Source organism: Gopherus flavomarginatus, chromosome 2 (genome assembly GCF_025201925.1).
Source record: "Gopherus flavomarginatus isolate rGopFla2 chromosome 2, rGopFla2.mat.asm, whole genome shotgun sequence".
Taxonomy (NCBI): Eukaryota; Metazoa; Chordata; order Testudines; family Testudinidae; genus Gopherus; species Gopherus flavomarginatus.
Window position 1 is genome coordinate 217,254,354 of NC_066618.1, and position 24,368 is coordinate 217,278,721.

The following is a 24,368-nucleotide window of genomic DNA, read 5'->3' on the forward strand; positions in this document are numbered from 1 at the left end:
GTGCCTGTGGGTGAGAGCCATGTGCCTCTGTCTAGGAGCCGGACCTGCTGCTGGCCGCTTCCAGGGCGCAGCGTGGCCTGCGGTGCCAGGACAGGCAGGAAGCCTGCCTTAGTACCCCCACTGCGCCAGTGACTGTGAGCTGCCTGAGGTAAACCCGTGCCCCAATCCCCTGCCCCAGCCCTGAGCCCCCCAAACCTGGAGCCCCTTCCTGCACCCCAAACCCCTCATCCCTGGCCCCACCCCAGAGCCTGCACCCCCAGCCCAGAGCCCTGACCCCTTCCCTCATGCCAATCCTCTGCCCCAGCCCTGAGCCCCCCCAAACCCGGAGCCCCCTCCTGCACCCACACCGCTCATACCCAGCTCAACCCCAGATCCTGCACCCCAGCCTAGAGCCCTGACCACCTCCTGCACCACAATCCCCTGTCCCAGCCCTGAGCCCCTCCCACACCCCAAATCAGGGGCGGCTCCAGGCACCAGCACGCCAAGCACGTGCCTGGGGCAGCAAGCCATGGGGGGCTCTCTGCCGGTTGCTCCGAGGGCGACAGGCAGGTTGCCTTCGGCGGTGTGCCTGCGGACGATCCGCTGGTCCCGCGGCTTTGGGGGACCTCCCGCAGGCTGCCGCCGAATACGGGACAGGGGACTTCCTGCAGGCAAGCTTGCCTGCTGTGCTTGGGGCAGCAAATGCCTAGAGCCGCCCCTGCCCTAAACCCCTCATCCCCAGCTCAGTTGGGTCACTGGGCATCAACAATTTTCTTCAACTGGGTGGCCAGAAAAAAACTTTGAAAACCGCTGCTATAATGGACCCAACCAGAACCCCGCTCCCCTCCCAAGCGCTCTGTGGATTGGGAGCCAGCTTCCTCCACTGGGCCCGTCTCTGGTTATCAGCCACTATTTGTTGGTCCAGCAGAAGAGGGCTGCCCCCGCCCCCACTTCGTAGTCCTCAGGACCCAAATATTTCCTGCATGTCTCACTCCAAGCCAGAAGCCCTCCTGCGTGCGCTGCCCTGCGTGTCTCGCTCTGTGCACCAGGGGGGGTGTTCTCTGCCCGGCGCCTCGGGACTGGCTGCCGTGCACACAGCGGAGGCACAGGCAGAGCGCGCGGAGCCTCTCACCTCCGGCTGCCCTCGCCGCGTGCGCCCCGTCAGCGCCAGGGGACCCCGCGGAGCATGGCAGCGGCGGCGCTGCAGGGGAGCCGCGCCGCTTCCTCACCGCTGGCGCCAGGCGCCGGGCTCTTCCTCGTGGTCTTGTCCCCTTTCCTCACCCTGCGCCCCGGGGCCGCCCAGGTGGGACCGCCCGACTCTGGGGCGCCCGGGCTCAGCCTCCATCCGCCCTATTTCAACCTGGCCGAGACAGCCCGCATCCAGGCGACGGCCACCTGTGGGGAGGAGAGCGGCGGCGGGAGGCCCCGGCTGGAGCTGTACTGCAAGCTGGTGGGAGGCCCGGCCGCCTCCCCCGCGGGGCACACCATCCAGGTACCTCCCCTGGCTGCGGCGGGGTTCCCCGGCCGGGGCGCGGCACGCGCAGGGGCCCGGGTTAGCACGGGCTGGGGGCCTCCGGGGCATGGCGCACCGGCTGCCCGCCCTGGAGAAGCGGCACAGGTGCGCACCGGAGGCAGCGCTGGGCTCAGTCTCATTCCTCCCCGCCGATGGCCCCCGCGGCGCGATTCCCCCCACCCCACTCCGGAGAGATTTTGCGTGGGGAGGGGGAGCGGTTGGGGGTTGAGCTCCAGAAGAGCCAGGTTAGTTTGGGCTTAAAAGCCTGGATGGGCCTGCCTGGCAAAGTGCCCATGGGAATCTCAGCTCCCCCAAAGTCTGGGCGTGTTTGGGTGCGGTGGTGTGCGGGCCTTTCTTTAGGTAATAGGCAAGAGGTGCAACTTGAACTCAGGACCGCACCTTGCCTGCACAGCCTCTGCCCTCAGGGAGCACTTTGTAGGCTCCCCAAAGCTTGCTGTATAATTTTGTTTGACCTCTATTTAAAGACTAGTCCCCAGTAAGCAAGTGATGGTGGCGGTTACTTTAAGCCATGTTTCCCTGAATTTGTAAGTTGCTCAGGTTATATTGTGGGGCAGGAAGACAGGCCAGGACCCAGTGATCTCATTACTGTTTGTAGGAAAAAATATAGGAAGCAGGAGAAGAGGGGCACAAGTATGTTCCTGTATCTGTGCCTGTTTTCCCTGAGCCCTCACTACACCCTTGCATTGGTGTTTGAAGAGCTGACAGATGTGAAGGTATAACCTCTGGATCCTGATTTCCTCTGTGCTCAGGGAAGGAGCCCAGCTGCCCAATTTCCCTCCACTCCACCTGTCTGGAAAGCCTGGAAAAATGTGTGATGCAGGATCGCCTTGCTCTCCCAATCTCTCCCAAGCACTGAAGGGTTGGGCAGAGTAGATCAGAGGCCTTACGGCTTTTATGCTTATTCCCATCCTCAATTCTTCAGTTCTGGCAGAGGTGTATACTAATAACTGCTGCATCAGGAAAGGGCTCTCTAGGCTGTGGAGGGGGAAATGCCTTTTAAAGTTGTATTAAGAAGACCCAACACATGTCCTGGTTTTTACAAGTACTGAATCCTGAACATCATAATGTACCCCTTAAGCTGCTTGTGGGATGATGCCAGAGATTCCTGTGGGAGTTGGGGGAGGGTGTTGTTCTCTCTTGAGAAGAGAGTGTGAGGGGAGGGGTGGTAGGAAAGGATGATGATAAAGCTGCAGATGCTGATCTGACCTATCTGGTCATGAGACCAAGGTGCACCTTGTGACTGCTACAAAGAGAAAAAAAGAAAGCAGAATTCCCAGGGATGGGTTGATAGAAATACACTTTCTCCAGGTGGTTTGGCAGAAACTTGCGTGAACTTGTCTATCAGGAAGGTGAGTAAAAAGTAACATTAACCACTGATCCAATGCAATGGACATGCAGTATCAGCTCTGGCAGTACATTACTACAGGGGAGATGTTGGAGATAGTTTGACAAACATTCTCTAGGACTTTCAAAGGAATTTGTTTTGGGGTAGGAGTGAGGGAGAGAGAAGAGGGTCAAAATAGGATTTAAAATAGGTTGTTACAGAATTATGGGATCAAACTTGTGACTACAATTGATAGAAGGACTAGGCAAGCAATTTTTACAGGAACTTGAAAAAGGGGTTGTGTTGTATCAGTTTTATTTCAAGAATCATTCCTGTTTGGGCGGGGAGTTTCTCTCCATAGTTTTTTCAGGGGAAAGATCAAGAGGAGTGTGCTGTCCTCAACAAATGCTGATAGTGCTTTTCTTCCATATCACACTATAATCTGTTCTCAATTGACTTTGTATTTCTATAATGCCTTTCATCAGAAAATATCAAAGTGCTTTACCAATACTAACAAAGTGCACAACATTCTGTTTTACAGATGGGAAAACTGGGATGCAGATTAAGTGACTAGACCAAGGTCACAGAGGAAGTTTGTGACAGGCAGGAATACCTTCGCTATTAGTTCTGTGCTTTAAGCGTAAGGCTATCCCTTCTCCCTTACATATTCAGCTGAACCTTGCTGTTTGATACTTGGTTAACACAGACACCACATAATTTGAACAGAAAATGCAGCAATCTCTCCCTATTTCTCAGCAGTGCTTTAACAGCAGAATAGTGTAGTGTGATCTCATACTACTAACATTCTATAAAGTATTAGAAGTCATTAAATGTAAACTACAAATAAACAAAATCAAATAAGTAAACAAAGTTAATTCCATGATGCAATATCCTTGCTTTCTTGTCTTTTGTCTTTTTATATACTATACCACTTTTAAGTGTGAACTAATGAGGTTTTACTTTATGTAGGGAGAGGATAGAAAGAAGGAGAATTCCCTTTGTTAAATATTTACCTTACAGGTCCTGGGTTAGAAGCCAGTTGTGGTTTGTGCCTGATCCAAATTCCTGGAAGGATTACTGATAGCTCAGACCTGGCTCAGAGAAACATGTTTTGCTTCTTACAGTATTTGTATAAACATGGATACAGCAGAGTCTCTCTCCAGTTTCAACAAAGCTCCATTGAGATACATAACATGAATACTTCTGTAGTTTACGAGCAGTTGTTGTGATTCAAGAGGGGTTGGAAATTCTTTCAAAAGGCCAGGGAAATCCAGCCATAGAAAATATGATAAGAGCACAATGTACATATTATCAAACTGCTCCACCTCTAAAGTTCAAATACACTTTAAATAAGGGAAGAGAATCTGTCTTTGTGGTAAGACTTGCAAAAATGGACCAAAGTGCATTAAATTCCTATGAAATCTTAGCTCATAAGATTTTAACAACACACACACACTTATATATAGTACTCTGTATTAAAAAAACTCACAGGCAGAGAATGTAAGGTTTATGTAAGGTTAAGGCTGATATTGACGATAGCCACAATAACAAAGAAATTCCAAGTTAAGGTGATACTGTGCACTTAACTCCCTCCGTTGTGCCTTACTATTGAGGTATGTCCAGGTCTGGATTGTGGCTGGCCCTACACAAGTTTGTAAGCGCAAGGGGAGACGGTCCAAGGAGTTTCTCCTAGTCTTATGCCTGGTTAATGGGGTAACCACAAAGTGGATGGGAAGTGGAGTCACTGCTCTATGCTAGTGCCATCACTAGTCTCCCCAAAGAGGATGAGGAGGAGCAGAATGGCCTCAGCTTTGCTCTCTGGAGCTAACCTGGCACCGTTAGCGTACACTTTCAATGCATGGCATAGCGTTTGCTGGAGTTTGCGCTCCCAGGGAGCTACAGAAAGAATTCAGCGTGAGTCATCCACCATTCCTCCTAGGGTTTCCACTGCAGTGAGGCCCCTCCACACAACTCAGCTATCTGATATGGGCTGAGCCTGTAAGGCACTGTCCAACCCACAGTATAGCATACAGTCTGTTTCCCTTAATCAGCATATTGGTAAATTGGCCATTCACTAAATTAGGATGATTTTCAGTGAACAGATTCAGTGCAGTACTGTGCATTTCAGTGATTCAAAATGATGGATAAATGTCGTCTCTGGGACTGGCTGATAGTAGTAGAGCGCAGATGTGAATTAGCATTTGGTAGCATACCTGGTCTGCTGTGGGGCACATAACAGGCAGATATTATTATGATGTAACCAAGACCTGCAATGAGGTTCTTTTCTGTTGTGTATCTTCATTGGGTGTAAATTGTGTACATTGGCATACTTCCATAGATTGCTTGTTGCAGTTTCAGTTTTCAAACTGAGATCACCATTCTGCACACTTGGGAGAACTGCAGGAGACAAGGATAATTAAATCACTAGCAAATGCACACCTGCCCTGGTGATGAATTCCAGCCAAAATCAAACAATGTCTTCAGGCTCAGTAACTTGAAATTCAGACATGTGCAGTCTACCAGACAGGCTTCAGTGTGGAATGCCTGTAGATATTGCCAGTGGGAAGCAAGGGAGAATGATTTGTCTAACAATTTATTTTCTTTCATTTCTTGCTCTCTGTTTTGTTGGCAGTTATGTGGAATGTACTTTACATAACTGAAACTCCAGCTGTTGCAGGATCATTCTCTGAATTATGTATTGGGAAAATTTTTAAATCTTTAGTTCAGATCTTCAAGTGCTGTAGTTTCTTTAAAATAACCCATCTCCCAACACATGCATTTTATATTCCTAATTCAGTTTTCTGTTCTCTCTCATCTTTAAGGCTGTCACGGGAGTGTAGTTTCAAATGCTGAAACTACACTAGCAAGAACTGTGTTAAAACAACGCTGTTGCTGCATAATTCTAGCATGACCAGTGTGGACATGGATTTCTTTTAAAGACTCATGCTTCGATATTGTTATAAAACCATGCTCTGGTCACTATTACACATGCTTCTTTCTGGCTGTGATAGAAAATGGTATCACTGACCCTTAGTACAGTATATGACAAGTTGTGTCTATGCTGGCAAACCTCACTAATGCACAGCCTGAGTTTACAGTAGCACCCTGGTTTACCTTGGTCCTTTATACATAAGTAAAACCAAACCCGGTTTTAGCATGATTGGGGGAGCATCATGTTATCACATAATCCCTGGATAGTTCATCAGCCTGTGTGTGATTTGCCCAAGCCTTTTTTCTAAATGATCCTTGACATTCTCAAGAGTTAATCCCTGACCCAACAGTATTGACTGACACAAACTCAGACTCCATTTCTTGTGAAGTCTGTATTGTGCTATACTTGTTCAGTACTTGTCAGAAAGTGGGGCAGCTGCAGCTGCACTGATGTTGACAATGTTTTAAATGCTAGTGTAGACAGAACCAAATCATTTTGAACACTACATTAAATCTTGGATGAAGTCTTCTTGAAATAGTGACAAACTTAGCCTTGTATCACAAGTGCTAACCAGTTGTTGTACTGTGTTGCTGCACCCTTTGCAGCAGAATGTTCTGGTATAAATAAGGCTAAAGGGCTGCCTTTATTAGAATCTCTACCTATACCGTAACCCTATACATGTTCACAACCCTTAGATATCACAACAGGTGCCTTAGGTTGTGTCTACAGTAGACTTCTTCAGGAAATCTCCAGCCATTGCACCAGCACCAGGGCAGCTTCACTTGTGGTAGCAAAGGTGAGGGCAAAAGAGTAGACATGATGACACTGGTGTTTTTACCACTGTGTCAATTATACCTGAATAGGTCTAGATGATATGGTGGTAAAAAGACTGGTGAACATGCACTAGTGTCCTGTCTCCACTCTTGCTCTCATTTTGCTATCATCAGTGGAGCTGCACTAGTTTTCGTGCAATGGTGGGAGATTTCCCAAAGAAGTTTGGCATAGTCAAGGCCTTAGAAAATCATTAGAATGACAGATACATAAATATTGGTAGTAGTCATTCTCTCTTATTTAGACTGAAGTAAATTGCGCTATGTATGTAAGGTTCACAGTGTGTGGGATACAAGCCTCTCCTAAAAAATTTCTTATTTTCTTTTTCATGACAAAGGTCCAGATCCTGCAAAAACTTGTGTTAGTTTATCTCTTTAAAGTATTTGAGTCTAAAGTCATATAAAGTTGATCTGGACAGTGGTGACTATACGTTTTTGTTTTAGTTTAATGTTGTCTCTGTAGATATCATATAATCCATATGAAATTGCCAGAATACGTATTTATTTTGTCTGAATCAGAATAATTTTAATTGAAAGGACCACACAAGGGGGAAAAGCTGGTGTGTGTGTGTAGTGAAAGAGGGTTATTTACACTTCCTTGTCTGTCCTTTTTTTGCTTTGTGAAGTTTTTTTTTACTTAATTTTGCAGCCAAATTATATATATCAATGAAAAAAAACTTTTAAAAATTCATATAATGGTCCTAAGTAAAAAGATCCCCATGCAAAATATAGATGAAGTGTTCTGAAAATGAAGTATAACAGAATTAAGAGGCAAAATAATAAAGTGACACATGAATGAGGGGAAAAACGAAGAGCAGGCAGATAGGGTAGATAAAAAATAACATTACTGGAATAGAATGTGATGGGGAGAGAGACCCTTGGAAACTGACTTTACTAATTTTAACTATTTAAGAGTATTTGGATAGTAGAATATAGTTTTATTAAGGAAAAATATAGCTTTGTTAACCCCACTAGCAGTTAAATTAGAAGCCAGTTAGATTTTCTAAAGAGTATTCATTATTATTCCTTTTCAGTACAATAGACTTTATATATTATCAGAGAGAGACAGAGGATTTCCAGAAATTGATTTTAATTATGTATTTAAAGGGCTGGCCACCTCCATAAATAAATGCTTTAATTGTCTTAAAAGGCATTTCTCCAGATTTGCATGTTCTTTCGTTTTTCTTTGGGTGCATTTTGTCAAAAGTCCATGATTCAGCACCAAAACATATTACACAGCCTGACATAGACAGAACTTGAAGGAAATTTTGAATATAAGCTAATGTCCACTTTAGGCCTTGTTTTTGCAACTTTTCCCACTTTTATTAATGCCAGTTCACCTTTTTTAGGGCTTGTCTACACTTGTCTATAGCAATGTTATAGCACTTCAGTGAAGATGCTATCTGTGCTGTATTATATCTGTGCAAGAGGCAGTAGCTGTATTAATGGGAGAAGCTGTCCTATCGCCATAGCACTGTCTATGCTGGGAGTTAAGTTGGTAGAATGGTGCTTGTGGATTTCCCACATCCCTGAGCAACGTAGTTAAACCAACATAAGTTGCTAGTGCAGACCAAGCCTCATTGTTAGCAACATTAAGAACTCTGCTGTAGGCCAGCTGCTGCCAGTGTTTTGCATACTATGCTATCTAATCTTGTGCAAAGGAAAACTAATTAAAACAGTTCTTAAAATGCTGGTACTAGCCGCTGACCAGTCTAGACTAGGGCTGCCAAATGTTAACAGTGGTGGAACTGAACCTGTGTCAGTAACAGTGTACTCAAGGCCAAAGTATGGCAGAGGAATCTGTCTCTGAGATTCACTGATCTTAGGAAGGGTTAGTACTTCAACAGACTCTGGTTCCAGATGCTTAGGCAGTGATTTCCATGCCAGTTCAGTGGTCTGACTTTCTTGAAAACTTGGCAGCAAAAATGTACTGCTTAATATTACTTTTGTATTTAATTTAAATGACTTTAATAGATTATAATTAGTTTAAGCCTTAACACAGGTTGTCATAATTTAAAATTTAATTCTAAATAGATTCATTTTTTAAAAGAAACCCACATTTACATTTTAAAAAAATCTGATTTAAATTTAAATATCTGATTTTTTTTAATTAAAAAAGACATAGATTTTTTTTATCTGCCCGGCTCTTTCTCTGTATTTAGTATGTGGGTGTTGGTGACCTGTGATACACAGGAGTTTAGACTAGATGATCTGGTGGTCTCTAGTGACCTTAAATTCTATGATTCTCTGTGCCTCCACTCCCTATCTGTAAAGTGGGTATGCTAGTACAGTAAAAGCTGTTTTATCCGGCACTTCACCAACTGGTAAGCTCTATAAACGGGCATTCATTGAAAGTCCAGTCTATAGTCCAGTTGGCACGGGGCTGGCAGGTCATTGGGGTGTGGGAGGGGATGCGGAGCATGGGCTCTGAGAGAGTGTTTGGGTGCAGGAGGAGGCTTGGGGTGCTGGATCCGGGGGGCGCTCACCTCAGGCAGCTCCCTGCAAGTGGCGACCTGTCCCGGCTGCTCCCAGGCAGAGGCACAACAGGCGGCTCTGCATGCTGTCTCCGCCTGAAGGCGCCGCCCCCGCAGCTCTCATTGACCATGGTTTGCGGCCAGTGGGAGCTGCAGAGCCAACACTTGTGGTGGGGACAGCCAGGGGTGGCTCCAGGCACCAGCGCAGCAAGTGCGTGCCTGGGGTGGCAAGCGGCGGGGGACGGCCTGCTGGTTGCTGTGAGGGTGGCAGTCAGGCAGCCTTTGGTGGTGTTTCTGTGGGAGGTCTGTCGGTCCCGCGGTTTCAGCAGCAATTCGACGGCAGGTACGACGAATGCGCGGGACTGGCAGATCACCCGCAGAAATGCTGTTGAAGGCTGCCTGACTGCCATGCTTGGGGCAGCAAAAAACACAGAGCCGTCCCTGGGGACAGCGTACAGAGCTGCCTGTTGTTCCTCTGCCTAGGAACAGCCGGGACAGGTCGCCACTTGCAGGGAACTGCCTGAGGTGAGTGTCCCCTGGATCCAACACCCCAAGCCCCTTCCCACTCCCCATGCCCTTGAGCCCCCTCCTGCACCCATACTCCCTCTCTCCTAGTTAACTGGCATTTTACATTTACCGGTACCCCCATTCACCCAACATGCTGGATAAAACAGCTTTTACTGTACTTCTCTTGCTCACAAGGGTGTTGTGAGGATTAAATAAATTTAAAAAATAATGAAGTGCTTAGATACTATGTCACTGAGGGCCATATAAGTACCGTAGAACATAGATAAAGGGAACTAACATATATAGAGGACTACTTACTTACGCATTGCTGGAAGTGTTCATTTTGAGAGGAGTGGAAGCGCCAGTAGCCTTGTAATGCAGGCTGTGAAACTGAATCTCAGTAGAGAACTGACTATTTTGAAATGCAGATTACTCTGCTCCTGGAGCATGCTGGAAATGGGGTGGAGTGTTGGGTTTTTTATAAACAGGGCCTCTTTCTCAAGTCTTAGAAGAATTGAGAAGCTATTCCTTGGTGTGTTTTGTATGTTAGTATTATATTTTGCTTCTGATGTTTTGTTTCACCTTTTAGCAGTTTAGGCATGTTGTTTATTGGTTTTTAATAAAGACTATTTTAAGTGAAAGAAACCAAATCTAAATCTCTGGTCTACTCTTGTCATCTACTACTAAAATGAAAATGGAGAAAACCCAAAATACTGTAGACTGTGGTATCTCTGGCATAACTTGTACACTTCAGAATCGGCTGCTATTTAGTCATTCGGGGGATGTCTATAGCATTATCCTGTTATCCGCTATCTCAGAAGTCCACATGCAGAATCCAGTATGCAAATAATTTGGAAACTCCTGAAAAGTTTTGACTCCAGTGAATGGATTACAATATTACAAACATAATGACAGATCCTATGGCAACGTCAGCAAAAGTGTAGGATTTGACTATGTGCTTAAAATTAAATGAGAGGTTAAGGCTCAGATCCTCCAAGGTCATTAGGTGCCGAACTCCCTTTGATTTCAATAGGAGTTAGGCACATAAATACCCTTGAGATCTGGGCCTATGTTCTTTCTTGAATAAAAACGGGCTTTGCACATGCTTAAGTGCATTACTGAATTTGTGTGCATATCTTGATGTCATCGCAAAAGTGGGCCTTGATTGTTTCACTAAAATGTCAGTAAAATTATTAATATCAACATGGTCTACTGTAGTTTCTTTGGGAAAAGGTTTGTTTTAATGATAGTTTAATATATAAGAAAATGAATGCTTATGATATTTTAATTATGCATTCCATTTTAGTTATTAGGAAAATATTTTTACATAAAACCAGAAATACACCATACAAAAGCAAAACAAAATCTTACCACACACCCAATCAAAGCCCTACCCAAGTATCATAGTTAGCAGTAGGATCCATCACTCATAATTTAATGGAAAGATGTGTCTAATTCTCAGTCAGATCAAACTGAGCATAAATCTTTTGTTCTGTTGTCTTTCAGGGACAGTTTTGTGACTATTGCAATGCAGCTGATCCCAATAAAGCTCACCCAATAACCAGTGCTATTGATGGAACTGAACGCTGGTGGCAAAGTCCTCCTCTCTCTTTAGGCTTACAGTATAATGAAGTGAATGTCACTTTAGATCTTGGACAGGTGAGTACGTGATCATTTTATGTGGAGTGTTAATGGGTTTGGCCATATGCTGTATCAATACAAAGGTCTTACAGTAGCAAGATGAAAATGCTTGAATTAAGAATCTTGGTCTGGCATGTGATTCTTTTGTGGTTTATGTTCTGTGATTGTTACAGATTTAACTTTACTTAAGTGATTATCTTTTTCAGGAATGTTGACAACATATTGGTTGCTATAAATTGATGCCACTGGAATCTAAACACAATTCATTAATCTAAAGCTGCATAGGATCACCCCCGTGGAACTCAGGCTTTGCCTTTTATTCCATAAGCTCTTCCCCCATGGCTCAAGGGGAAATTCATGCTACACACTCTTGATGACAGTAGTTGGAAGAGGATTACTTTAGCGATAGGTGGATTCCATTCCACAGGAAGCCTTCTGCTCTCTGGTGGACACAGTCTTAAAAGAAGAAATTTATTGATTTAGAGCAGCCCAGAAAGAAAGACACAACAGAGGCAGGTAGATGGGTGTTGATACAAATATTCAGGCTTCCCCTGCAGGGGAGAAGCAAGTAGCTAACACTAAAGATCTGCATATGTAAATTCAGCTTTTTAACTATAGGGCCAGATTCTCAGCTGCCATAAATAGGCACAGCTTCATTTAAGTCAGCTGTGCTCTGCCAGTTTACACCAGCTGAGAATATGGCCTGTAGTCTTCATTCCCATTATGTTCTTGCTCTGTCTCAGTCCAGATCTGTTCAATGAGGGGTTTCTTAGAAATGTTTCTTTGAACCAGTTTAGTTGTAGGGTTCTATCATTTAGGCAATAAGTGTTTTGGTGTAGAAGCATGTGAATCTTTACTGATGATTAAGGCTGAAAGTCTGTCACAGAGGTCATGGAAATCATGGATTCTGTGATTTTCCGGGACCTTCGGGACTTCTGTGACAGCCAGTGTGCCTGGCCCGGGGGTCGCCTGAGCAGCTCATGCAGCCCCTGGGCCCGCTGCACTGGCCACTGCTGTGGCATTCTCAGGCCACCACACCCCCTTTCCGCAGCAGTAGCGGGGGTCTTGGGCTGCTGTGTCCCCCGCCCCCAGCACCACAGACTCATAGACTTTAAGGTCAGAAGGGACCATTATGATGATCTAGTCTGACTGCGGAACGCAGGCCACAGAATCTCATCCACTTACTCCTGTAGCAAACCCCTGACCTAAGTCTGAGCTATTTAAGTTCTCAACTTGTGGTTTAAAGACTTCAGGGTGCAGAGAATCCTCCAGCAAGTGACCCGTGCCCCACACTGCAGAGGAAGTCGAAAAACCCCCAGGGCCTCTGTCAATCTGCCCTGGAGGAAAATTCCTTCCGGACCCCAGATATGGTGATCAGGTAAACCCTGAGCATGTGGTCAAGACTCACCAGCCAGACACCCAGGAAAGAATTCTCTGTAGTAACTCAGATCCCACCCTATCTAGTGTGTCATCACAGGCCATTGGGCATATTTACCACTAATGGTCAAAGATCAATTAATTGCCAAAATTAGGGTATCCCATCATTTCATCCCTTCCATAAACTCATCAAGCTTAGTCTTGAAGTCAGATATGTCTTTTGCCTCCACTGCTCCCCTTGAAAGGCTATTCCAGAACTTCACCCCTCTGATGGTTAGAAACCTTCTTCTAATTTCAAGTCTAAACTTCCTGATGGTCAGTTTATATCCATTTGTTCTTGTGTCCACATTGGTACTGAGCTTAAATAATTCCTCTCCCTTCCTGGTATTTATCCCTCTGATATATTTATAGAGAGCAATCATATCTCCTCTCAGCCTTCTTTTGGTTAGGCTGAACAAGCCAAGCTCTTTGAGTCTCATTTCATAAGACAGGTTTTCCATTCCTCAGATCATCCTAATAGCCCTTCTCTGAACCTGTTCCAGTTTGAATGCATCCTTCTTAAACATGGGAGACCAGATCTACACACAATATTTCAGATGAGGTTTCACCAATGCCTTGTATAACGGTGCTAACATCTCCTTATCTCTTCTGGAAGTACCTCGCCTGCTGCATCCTAAGACCGCATTAGCTTTTTTCATGGCCATATCACATTGGCGGCTCATAGTCATCCTGTGATCAACCAGTACTCTGAGGTCCTTCTCCTCCTCTGTTACTTCCAAGTGATGCATCCTCAGTTTATAACAAAAATTCTTGTTATTAATTCCTAAATGCATGACGTTGTACTTTTCACTATTAAATTTCATCCTATTACTATTACTCCAGTTTACAAGGTCATCCAGATCTTCTTGTAGGATATCCCGGTCCCTCTCTGTATTACCTCCTAGCTTCACGTCATCCGCAAAATATATTAGCACGTTCCCACTTTTTGTGCCAAGGTCAGTAATAAAACGATTAAATAAGATTGGTCCCAAAACCGATCCCTGAGGAACTCCACTAGTAACCTCCTTCCAGCCTGACAGTTTACTTTTCAGTACGACCTGTTGTAGTCTCCCCTTTAACCAGTTCCTTATCCACCTTTCAATGTTCATATTGATCCCCATCTTTTCCAATTTAGCTAATAATTCCTCATGTGGAATTGTATCAAATGCCTTACTGAAGTTGATGTAAATTAGATCCACTGCGTTTCCCTTGTAGGCTTTCTGCTTTTTCTTAATCACCTCTCTGAGATGCTTGCTTATCCAGCTTGGTCTACAACTCCTGTCTATGAGTTTTTTCTCCTTTCTTGGGACGCAGGCTTCTGATAGTTTCTGCAACTGTGACTTGAAGTAAATCCAAGTACCAGCGGTGGTCCCGGGCCACATTCTCCTCCCCCCAGCACCAGAAGAGGTCTTTGGCTGCCATGCTCCCCCAGCAGCAGTGGGGGTCTCAGGCCACCACGCTGCCCCACCCCCCCAGCAGCAATGGGGGGCCCAGGACGTGCACCCCCAAGCATCTGCAATGCCTCTGGGCTGTCCCCCGCCCAAGCACCCACAATGCCCCCAGGCTGTCCCCTACCCCAGGGCACCCAAGATTTAGTCAGGGATATACAGTACAAATCATGGACAGTCACGAGCTGTGAATTTTTGTTTACTACCCATAACCTGTCCATGACTTTTACAAAAAATACCCATGACTAAAATGTAGCCTTACTGACGATAAAATCTCTAAAGCTCAAAAAAAAATTGAAACAGGCACAAATTACTACTGCATTATACAGTGTATATTAAAAGTAAAATAGCCATTGTTGATCTTAGGCAAGCTTCTGCCAAGCGTTATTTTTCTGATCCAAACTGTGATCCTGATCCTGCAAACACACATGTGAGTAGTTCCATTGAAGTCAATGATATTATTCTCATGCTTAAAGTTAGAAATGTAGGATTTGAAGATTTGGCCCTCAGTTTATAGAAGGTTGAATGGGATGAAAAACCAGGTGGGAACTGTTCACTTGGTGTAGAATTGGAAATAGGCCTATTATGCTCTTCTCGTTCTCAGTTATTTCATAATATTGCCATTGTCTGAGTTCTGGAAACAGACTGATAGCTCTGACCTGTACTTTTTATACGCACGATTCTTTTCTCTAAGCTTTCCAACTCAGAAGTAGGGAAAAAATTCCCCAGTTTTATGCATATCTCTGTGTATGAGATTTTGTAATAAAATCTTTAGCGGGAACCCTCTTAATTTTCATCTCCACTGTTTTATATGCTTTATAAATATATTTTCATTTGCTTCTATTCAGTATAAAAACAGGTGAACATAATATAGACCAAAACAACAAATAGGAATAGAAAATTGAACTAAATATAGTTAGATAGCACAGAAGGCTTTTTTTGGGATGGGATGGGGTGTAGGGCGTGGGAGAAACACATCTATATACTACATCTTTTAGTGATGTTCTGTGTTTCTATCTGAGAATAACTTGAAAGTTCGAGCTTCCAGTTTAAAAAGGGGTCACTGCTTTTAGTTGCCTGAGTTTTTGTGTACGCAGGTTGAATGACCTTTCCCCCGATTCTTCAAAGTTGCTGATTTCAGTTCGAGCTGCAGGTGCTCAGCGCTTCTGAAAATCAGGACTAACAGCTCCCATCCTCAAAAGATATTTAGGCTAAGTCCTATTGAAATCAGTGGGCATCTAAATATTTTTTTGAGGATCTGAGCCAACATGTCTCAGTTTGGGGACCCCATGTCAGTGGAAATTTGTGTATAGAAGTATAGTACATTGTGCTACAGAAGATTCTCTTTTTGACTACAGTAACTATTCATTGACATTGTTCATATAGGCTGTTCAGTTCTTGCTTAATAAGCTTTCAAGTGAACTGATTTTAAGGGGAGGATCATGGTCTACTAATTAAAGATAAAGGCTGGGTTCTGTATGCAGCTCTGCCACTGACCTACTGGGTGATCTTGGGCAAATCACTCTCTGTGCCTTAGTTTTCTCTTCTGTAAAATGGGGTTAATACTTCCATACCTCACACAAATGTTCAGGATTAATTCCGCAGTGTTTTTGGAGCCATTTAATATACTTGTGCAAAAGCGGTGCAGAAATGCAAGATGGAAATGAAGGTTTTTCAGTAGTTAAACTAACTTCTGTGATTTTTGTTTTATAGAATTTTTTTATTTAAAACAAATTTAAATGAATTATACATGTCTGTATTATATCTTGATTACATTTCTCCACTACACCTCTATGGCGAGAGCCAGAGGTAGGGCCCTACGAAATTCACGGTCCGTTTTGGTAAATTTCACAGTCCTAGCATTTTAAAAATTTTGAACTTCACAGTTACAGATATTTAAATCTTAAATATCAGGGGTTATCACAAATCATGATTATGTATTTAAAAATATAAATATGCAAAGCCCTTAAGTCAGCATTTCTCAATCTGGTGATCCTGACCCGAAAAGCGGCCACAATGCTATTGTAGGGGGTTCGCAGTATTACCACCCTTACTTCTGTGCTGCCTTCAGAGCTGGGTGCCCAGAGAGTGGCAGCTGCTGGCTGGGAGCAGTGCAGAATTAAAGGCGGCATGGTATGATATTGCCACCCATACTACTGTGTTGCTGCTGCCGACGCAGAAGGGTGGCAATACCATACCATGCCATCTTCATATCTGTGCTGCTGCTGGCAGTCACTCTGCCTTCAGAGCTGGACTCCCAGCCAGCAGCCACCACTCTCCAGCCACCCAGCTCTGAAGGCAATTCTGCAACCTTTCTACTTTAGCGAGATTTCTTGGTCCATGATGCGTTTTTCAGGGCCATGAATTTGGTAGGGTCCTAGGCATAGGCCATGTCTTCACTGCAGAGTTAATTTGGTGTTTGGCACAAACATTAGCCTAGTCCAGGTGTGAACGGCCACACAGAAAAGCCATATCCAAGTTATGAATCATAGAACTGGAAGGGCCCTTGAGAGGTCATCTAGTCCAGTCCCCTGCACTCAAGGCAGGACTAAGTATTATCTAGACCATCCCTGACAGGTGTTTATCCAACCTGCTCTTAAAAATCCCTGATGATGGAGATTCCACCACCTCCCTAGGCAATTTATTCCAGTGCTTAACCACTCTGAGAGTTAGGAAGTTTTTCCTAATGTCTAACCTAAACTGCCCTTGCTGCAATTTAAGCCCATTGCTTCTTGTCCTATCCTCAGAGGTTAAGAAGAATAATTTTTCTCCCTCCTCCTTGTAACAACCTTTTATGTACTTGAAAATTGTTATGATGTTCCCCTTCAGTCTTCTCTTCTCCAGACTAACCAAACCCAATTTTTTTAATCTTTCCTCACAGGTCATGTTTTCTAGACCTTTAATGATTTTTGTTGCTCTTCTCTGGACTTTCTCCAATTTGTCCAGATCTTTCCTGAAATGTGGCACCCAGAAATCGACACAGTACTCCAGTTAAGGCCTAATCAGCGTAGAGTAGAGTGGAAGAATTATTTCTCAGGTCTTGCTTACAATACTCCTGCTAATACATCCCAGAATTATGTTTGCTTTTTTTGCAACAGCGTTACACTGTTGACTCATATTTAGCTTGTGATCCACTATGACCCCCAGATCCCTTTCCACGGTACTCCTTCCTTGCAGTCATTTCCCATTTTGTATATGTGCAACTGATTGTTTCTTCCTAAGTGGAGTACTTTGCATTTGTCCTTGTTGAAATCATCCTATTTACTTCAGACCATTTCTCCAGTTTGTCCAAATCATTTTGAATTTTAATCCTATCCTCCAAAGCACTTGCAGCCCCTCCCATCTTGGTATTGTCCTCAAACTTTAGAAGTGTACTCTCTATGCCCTTATTTAAATCATTGATGAAGATATTGAACAGAACTGGACCCAAAACTGATCCCTGCGGGACCTCACTTTTTATGCTCTTCCAGCATGACAGTGAACCACTGATAACTACTCTCTGGGAATGATTTTCCAACCAGTTATGCGCCCACCTTATTGTAGCTCCATCTAGGTTGTATTTTCCTACTTTGCTTATGAGAAGGTTACTGTGTCTTCACCGTTGCTGCGCTCCCCTGTGTTTGTCAGTCACTGACTTCTGGGAGCAGAACTTATAGTTCTTTATGTTGCAGTAAGCTGAACTGCTCTGATTCTTTTCTAGTGAATTGTTGGAGAACTTGTCTGTCCTTCTGGTGACACAGAGAGAGAATGTAGGGAGGCATTGGAGGACTATCAGCACCTGAGTGGTTTAGCTTGCATCCTCACAGAGTGAGTGAATGCCCAGCCTAACTGAAAGCCTCATTAGGTCTTTAACCTATATCCAAGACAGATCTGCTGCTAGCTTGAGTTGAAAGCACCACCAAACTTGGGTATGAGGGTTTTGTGTGTGGACTAGAGCCAGGTTAGGAGCAACACCTGAGTAAGAGCTCTGGAAACTTCTGCAATGAAGACATATTCATAGGAAGTTTAGGACTTCTGCTTTGCCTGCTGTTGATAACGTTGTCTAATAATTCATCAGTTTAAGGCTGCACATTGATAACATGATATTCAGCAGCACGCATACAGCTAATGTTGATGTGTGAGCTTCCTTTACCTTCTGAGGTACAGACATGATATTTTGACTCCAACATATAAATGCAATAATTAGTTTTGTGAATGTAGGAAATATCTGTTAATTTTGTTCTTTCCTTTATTTTAATATTGTTAGGTTTTAAACAGATTTTCTCACTAGGCAAACAGTGGCCTTTTGAGACAGTTAGATTCCAGTTCTGGGCACCCTGCAGCATTCTGTATGTGATGTAATGTAGTTTGCAAACTGAACCCTACCCTTTGGTTTGCAATCTACCAACCTCCTTGTGTTTGAAGGTCTCCAATCCCCAGAGGTCCCAAGAAGCATCCTGCCTATTTCTCACCACAGGATCTAATTCCCCAGATGCTCTTTGCTTCTACTAAAAGCACCAGGCCTGCTATGTAACCTTTGCTGTCTATAGAGAATCTGGTGGCAGATGCTTGACTGATGTTCTTAGAATCATAGATTATTAGGGTTGGAAGGGACCTCAAGAGATCATCTAGTCCAACCCCCTGCCCAAAGCAGGATCAATCCCCAAATGGCCCCCTCAGGGAACTCACAACCCTGGGTTTAGCAGGCCAATGCTCAGACCACTGAGCTATCCCTCCCCCACTTCTTTTTTAGATGTTGGATGCACCCCTCCCTTCATGTTTTGGGGGAAGGATGCAGGCTGTGTGCTCGTTGTCCATCAGACTCTTCAGAGACTACTTGATATCTACTGTTATTTCCCAGTCAGTAAAGGTTTTCTGGGTAGAAGGTTATGTTCTCTTTGCTGCTCCAGCACACTTGACAGAGATGGCCCCACGTTCCCTAGCATGGGAACTAAGGAACCCCAAGAGCCGATAGGCTGATGGCCTTGGGTCTTGTGGTAGTGGGGTATGATTGTAGTCATGGGGGTAAGATAGGTCGGTGGGTTCTTTTCCCACTTTATAGACTTAGTTCCACTCCTCTCTGTTTAATGAATTAAACTTCAACTCCAGGATCAATTTGAATTTGAGGTTCACTCTTAATATTTTGCATGATACCCTCACACCTACTCCACATCAGTCTGATGTGTATAAAACATTCTAATAAAGGCCATTGGCACACTGCTATTAATGAAGAAGACATGGTAAGGGCTGTGGCCCAAAATACAGCAAGGTGTATAAGCTCAGGCCTCATTTTAAGCATGTGAGTAGACCCATTAGTTTCAATTGAATTACTCATCTGCTTGTTTAAAAGTGTTGTAGAACTGGGGGCTGTAATACTGAAAGGAAGAGGGAAATATGACTAACCATCTAGGGGACAATTGTTCTGCCCTTTATTTTAACACAGTGCAAATCTCCCTGCAGATGAAGTGCACATATTGTACCGCATTCCCATCATATTGACCAAGAATAAGTATATTAATGTGTGGAACAACAGCGGCTCAGTTATGAATTGGTTATCAAATACCCACAGTTAGAGGAAGCAGAGTTGTACATAATATCAAATGCTTTTCAAGTGCTGTGTTCCTGCTATTATACATTTTAAGACTCTCCATGGAGTCTCTCATTTCCTATGCTAATGTCATTGTTCAGAGGACATTTTTCTTATACTGTATATTTGTTCTATGAGAATGTTTGAAAGCTGGTTAAAACAGAAAACCACCCACTGTTGGTTCCATTTCACAAGAGACTGAGATGGTTTTGAAAGTCTAAATCCCTCCAGGATCTCAAAATCTGCCTACTGCAGAAAGTAACATTTTGTTATTGTGCGGGCTGCCCTTGTGCTTTCAGACTCCTTAATGCAAAAATCCTGCCATACTTTCTTTTCTGGCTGGGTATATTATAGTTATATTTTTCCAATCAATCACAATTCTCCTGAAAAATAAGACAAGCGTAATGCTGCTACCTGAGGCAATCTCTCCCTCTTGATAACATACCTACTTACACTGTGACTGTTCCTAACTTGTTTTAAGTTTGCTGATATGCACTGTTGCAACCTCACTGTTGCTTTTACTCATTGAAGCAGGCCAGTTTCTTTCAAAATTGGTTTCTGCGTCTTTTTTTCCTTTGAATCCAGAATATCTGGCTGAAGTTCATTGATCTGCCCTTGATTCCCTGGGTTGCTTAATTTTAGCAGATGTGTCTTCAGATTTGGCTTCCAATGAGATTAAACTCTTCGAGAGCCCATCAGTCACTGCTCTAATATTATCCCAAGTATCTCAAAAAGAGGAGGTGAAGGTGCAGAAAAGCAGCATAATGGTGGCTGCTGATAAAAGGATGTCTGACAACTAAAATGATTTAAAAATGATTTTAAAAAAGATTTATCATTGCTCTTAGTTATGGTTGGTCTCTTTACTGTGCTTTATTGACAGTAATGTAAATGCTCAAATGTCCAGACCCAGTAAGATTTTGTGCACTAAATACAAAATGTGCTATATAACTTCTTCCATTTAATGATCTTTTAAATAAACTAATATGGTAAATGGATGTTATGGAGTGGATTGCTATGTCCAAAATACTATTTTTCTCACTTTAAGTAAAATATGATATCTTCTTTAAACCATAGGTTCTTAACCTGAGGTTAACAGACACGTGTCAGTGCCTTCCCTTATGGCTAGATGGGAGAGGAGTCCTGAAACTCTTTTCTATTGTAGCATAGATCTATGGTATGGAAAATGTTGAGAAACATTGTTAAAAGCTGATTTATAGTTCATCTGTCAGTGATAATGCTAGGGAAATCTCTAGAAGACCAATTCAAAAAATGTTGCTGAGATTCCTTTGTACATAGATGCATATGGGTCAAATTTTGCTTTCCCTTACTCTGTGTATATTTGCAGTAACTCCATAGTCTTCAATGGAGTTCTTGTGGATTTCAGCTGGCCTCATTGCCTCAGGAATGAACTTTGTGTGCATGTGTGCCTATGTACACAGACACAGTCATCTCCCCAAAGTAAAAGGTCAGAACAGCATAGAATATATGAGGAGAAATGATTTGTGGTGGACCTGAATCTCCAAGAAAAAGATTGAGCACAATTTACTGGGTTTTTTTTTAATTGCTGTATTCAGAATATTATTGGAGCATTTGGCATCTCAAGAAATAAATTCTCGTAAAAGTGAGGAATTTGCATCTTGCATGTTGAACTTGGATTTTTTTTATTCTTGAGTACTTTCCAGAAAATCACTGCATGGCAACTGCTGTGTGACAGTCCTCTCCAATGAGCAGAGAGCGTAGCCCTAAAGTACTTGGTGAAACTAATTTCTTCAGCAAATGTGATGATGCCCTATTCTAGCAATAGGGATCAGGTCCCTACTTGCCTTCAGATCAGGAAAACATTTTTCAGATTTTATTTTTCCATTATCACATCTTTACCTTATATGGGCTGTAAACAGACCAACAGCACCATGAAAATAGTTATGAAATCTCTCCAAGTAACTGCGTTGCAATACAGTAGTTATGTATTTATTTTCTATGGTATGAATCCCTTTAGTATGCGAGCACCTCACAAATATTAATGAATTAACCTCACATCACATCTATAAACTATTACGGTCCCTATTTTATAAAAAAGGGAAACTGAGTCACAGATCTGCGTGACTTGCCCAAGATTACACAAGTCAGTGGCAGAACCACAAGCAGAAAAGCTCAGCAACTGAGATTGAGCTCTTGTTTTACACTATGATTTTGCTTTTATCCAGTTTTACAGCTAAATTTAATGTTAATTAGTATTCACACCTTCCCCAAACTAACCAAGAACCTTAAGCCAGTGGTATGATCTTTGGAAGACTTGAGGTTTTTACAAGTTCTGCTGATAATGAAGGTTTTAAAATATTTAAACATTACTCACAACTTAGCAAATCTTGTGAAGTGCTTTTACATTAGGCACTTTTTGTGGGTTGAATGTGTCCTGTGTGACTAACCTTTTATGTGCTCAAATTAGCAAGGTTCTGCTGAAACTGTTAATCAGCTATCTGGTTACATGTTGCGATTTAAAATCTTTTCTCTTAAATCTCTCTTCTCGTAACTCTGACACTTTATATTAGTAGTTCGCAGTGTTGTAGCTGTGTTGGTTCCTGGGTATTAGAAAGGCAATGTGGATGGACCAGCTTCTGTTGGTAAGACAGACAAGCTTTTGAGCTTACACAGAGCTCTGTGTAAAATAAGTGTCCAGTCTTGCAGTCTTTTTTCTCAGGTGAAGCTCCCATTGGAGATTTGCCTGGTTGATGACTCTAAGATTCAGGTCACAAAAAATAATAATTGTCACATCTATAGCATCTTTCAAGTGAAGATTTTAAAGCATTTTAAAATAATTAAGCATCACAACTCCTCTGTGAAATGAGTAAGGGATATGCAGGAATCAATTCACTCACCCTGGAAATGCAGCTAGCTCTGGTGTGGAGTGTAGCAGCTCTTTAAGAGCACAGATGAGTTCCATAAGTAACATTAGGACAGCAGCTGAAGAACAGTATTATATTCTCTTGAACCTGCAGGGGGATTTTCAGATTGACATAATGGGCCACATTGCTTTCTCACAGACCCACATGTAGAGGTTCCTGTATAGCATTGCCCCTTTGGCTGGCTCTCTCTGGGGTTGGTATCCTCATGGAAAAGAGTTGGGGACTTTAGGGGCCTGGGAGCAGGGCTGTACATCACTGCCTCATAGTACCACAGCAATTAGGCAGAAAAGATCATACAAACTTTCCCATCCCCTGCCTCTCACTGCGTAAGGGAAACTTGGTTCTGGGAGCATCAACTTGCAGAGGAAGTTATGGCAGCACATTTCCAAAGGAGCTGTGTTGCCTGGGAGTATGAGAAGAAACACCAGGGGCCCTAGAGTTGGCATGGAGGCACTCCACAGCCCTCCACTCTTGGCTCTTTCCTGTAAGGCAGTGATTCTCAACCTATGGGCCACTTGTGGCCCAATCAGCACATAGCTGTGGCCCATGTGACATCCTCAGAGCCGTAACTAAGGCATGGCAGTGTGGGGTGCATAAATGGGGTGGTGCAGGATCAGGCCCAGCATCAGCTCCCATGTAGGATTGGGCCCAGCGGAATCAGCACCCCCATCTCCTGGCAAGATTGGGCCCAGCAACATCGGCAGGAGGCCAGAGTGCTCAGCACCTCCACAGTGTCATGGGTCCAGTGACTCTGGCTGGAGCAGGCTTCCCAGCAGAGGCAGAGGTGCCGGGACTCAGGGCTTTAGCTATGAGGGGAGTGCTGGGGCTGAAACCAGCACTCTCTTCAGGGCTAAAGCCCTGAGCCCTGGCATACCCCCACCCCCTGCGGTGCTGAAGCTGGGAGTGGAGCTGTAGGACTGAAGCCTAAAGCCCTAACGCTCTCCACATATAAAGCTCTGAGCCCTGGTGCTCCCGATGATCAGAATTCCCACCCAACCCTCTGCCCAGAGTCCTGATCCCTTCCCATCCCCCTCTGGCTGTAGTCCCAACCCTCCTGTGGCTGAAGGCCTTAGTCCCAGGGCTAACTCCCCCAAGCAGTACTGTATAGTATTTGCAGGGTTTTTTGGTCTGGGCTGTGGTCTGATTGATTACTTCTGGTTCCACAGGGTGTCCGGTTGACCGGTAAGTCTGTGACTCTGGTTTTCCTCTCCTTGAGATTCTTCTGTACTTCACTTGAGCGTTCTGCTGGGATCACTTCACAATGTCTGATTGTACTAGAGTAATATACATTACCAAGCATGAGCTCTAGTTTAACTTAGCGTTATAATATAAATAAACAGGCTGACCTAACTAAAGATACTATCTGATAATGAATGGTCCATTTATTTACAGAGACTTAGAGGTTGCAATGTTGAGTGTTATAACCATCTAACTTTCAGGTGTCTAGAAAATCAAAGAACAGCATAGTGATCCACAAAACTGATCTAGGCACCGAGGCTCCCCATACAATGAATGAGGAGAGATAGGAACCTAAGAACGTGATCCACAAAAGCTACCATGCTAGGTGGCTCCCTGCCTGTGCTAGCCCAGGAGAGACAAAGGTATGATAAGTCCCTCTCCTTTCTTAGAGATAGGCACCTCACTCTGCTAATGTTCCATGAGCAGGAACCCCTCTCTTGGCTTAGGCCCCTACATAGTCTCTTTTGGAAATGAGTTAGGCACCTGTGCTCCATGCAAAATGGCTGGTGATAGTGTCACCCACCTTCTAACTCTTAGCCAAGTCATTAGAACTCTTACCTGGGAGTGGGAGATCC

The 24,368-nt window shown here is 43.8% G+C and overlaps 1 protein-coding gene across 1 annotated transcript in view; it reads left to right on the forward strand.

Annotated features, from left to right (window-relative positions):
• The first annotated feature begins 1,165 nt into the window (after positions 1-1,165).
• The window catches only part of LAMA3 (laminin subunit alpha 3), a 198,997-nt gene continuing 175,794 nt past the window's right edge, over positions 1,166-24,368 (forward strand). Inside the window, exons 1-2 of the mRNA XM_050939774.1 lie at positions 1,166-1,471; positions 11,087-11,239. Of these exons, the coding sequence (XP_050795731.1) occupies positions 1,166-1,471; positions 11,087-11,239 (459 nt within the window). The remainder of the gene's footprint in view (positions 1,472-11,086; positions 11,240-24,368) is intronic.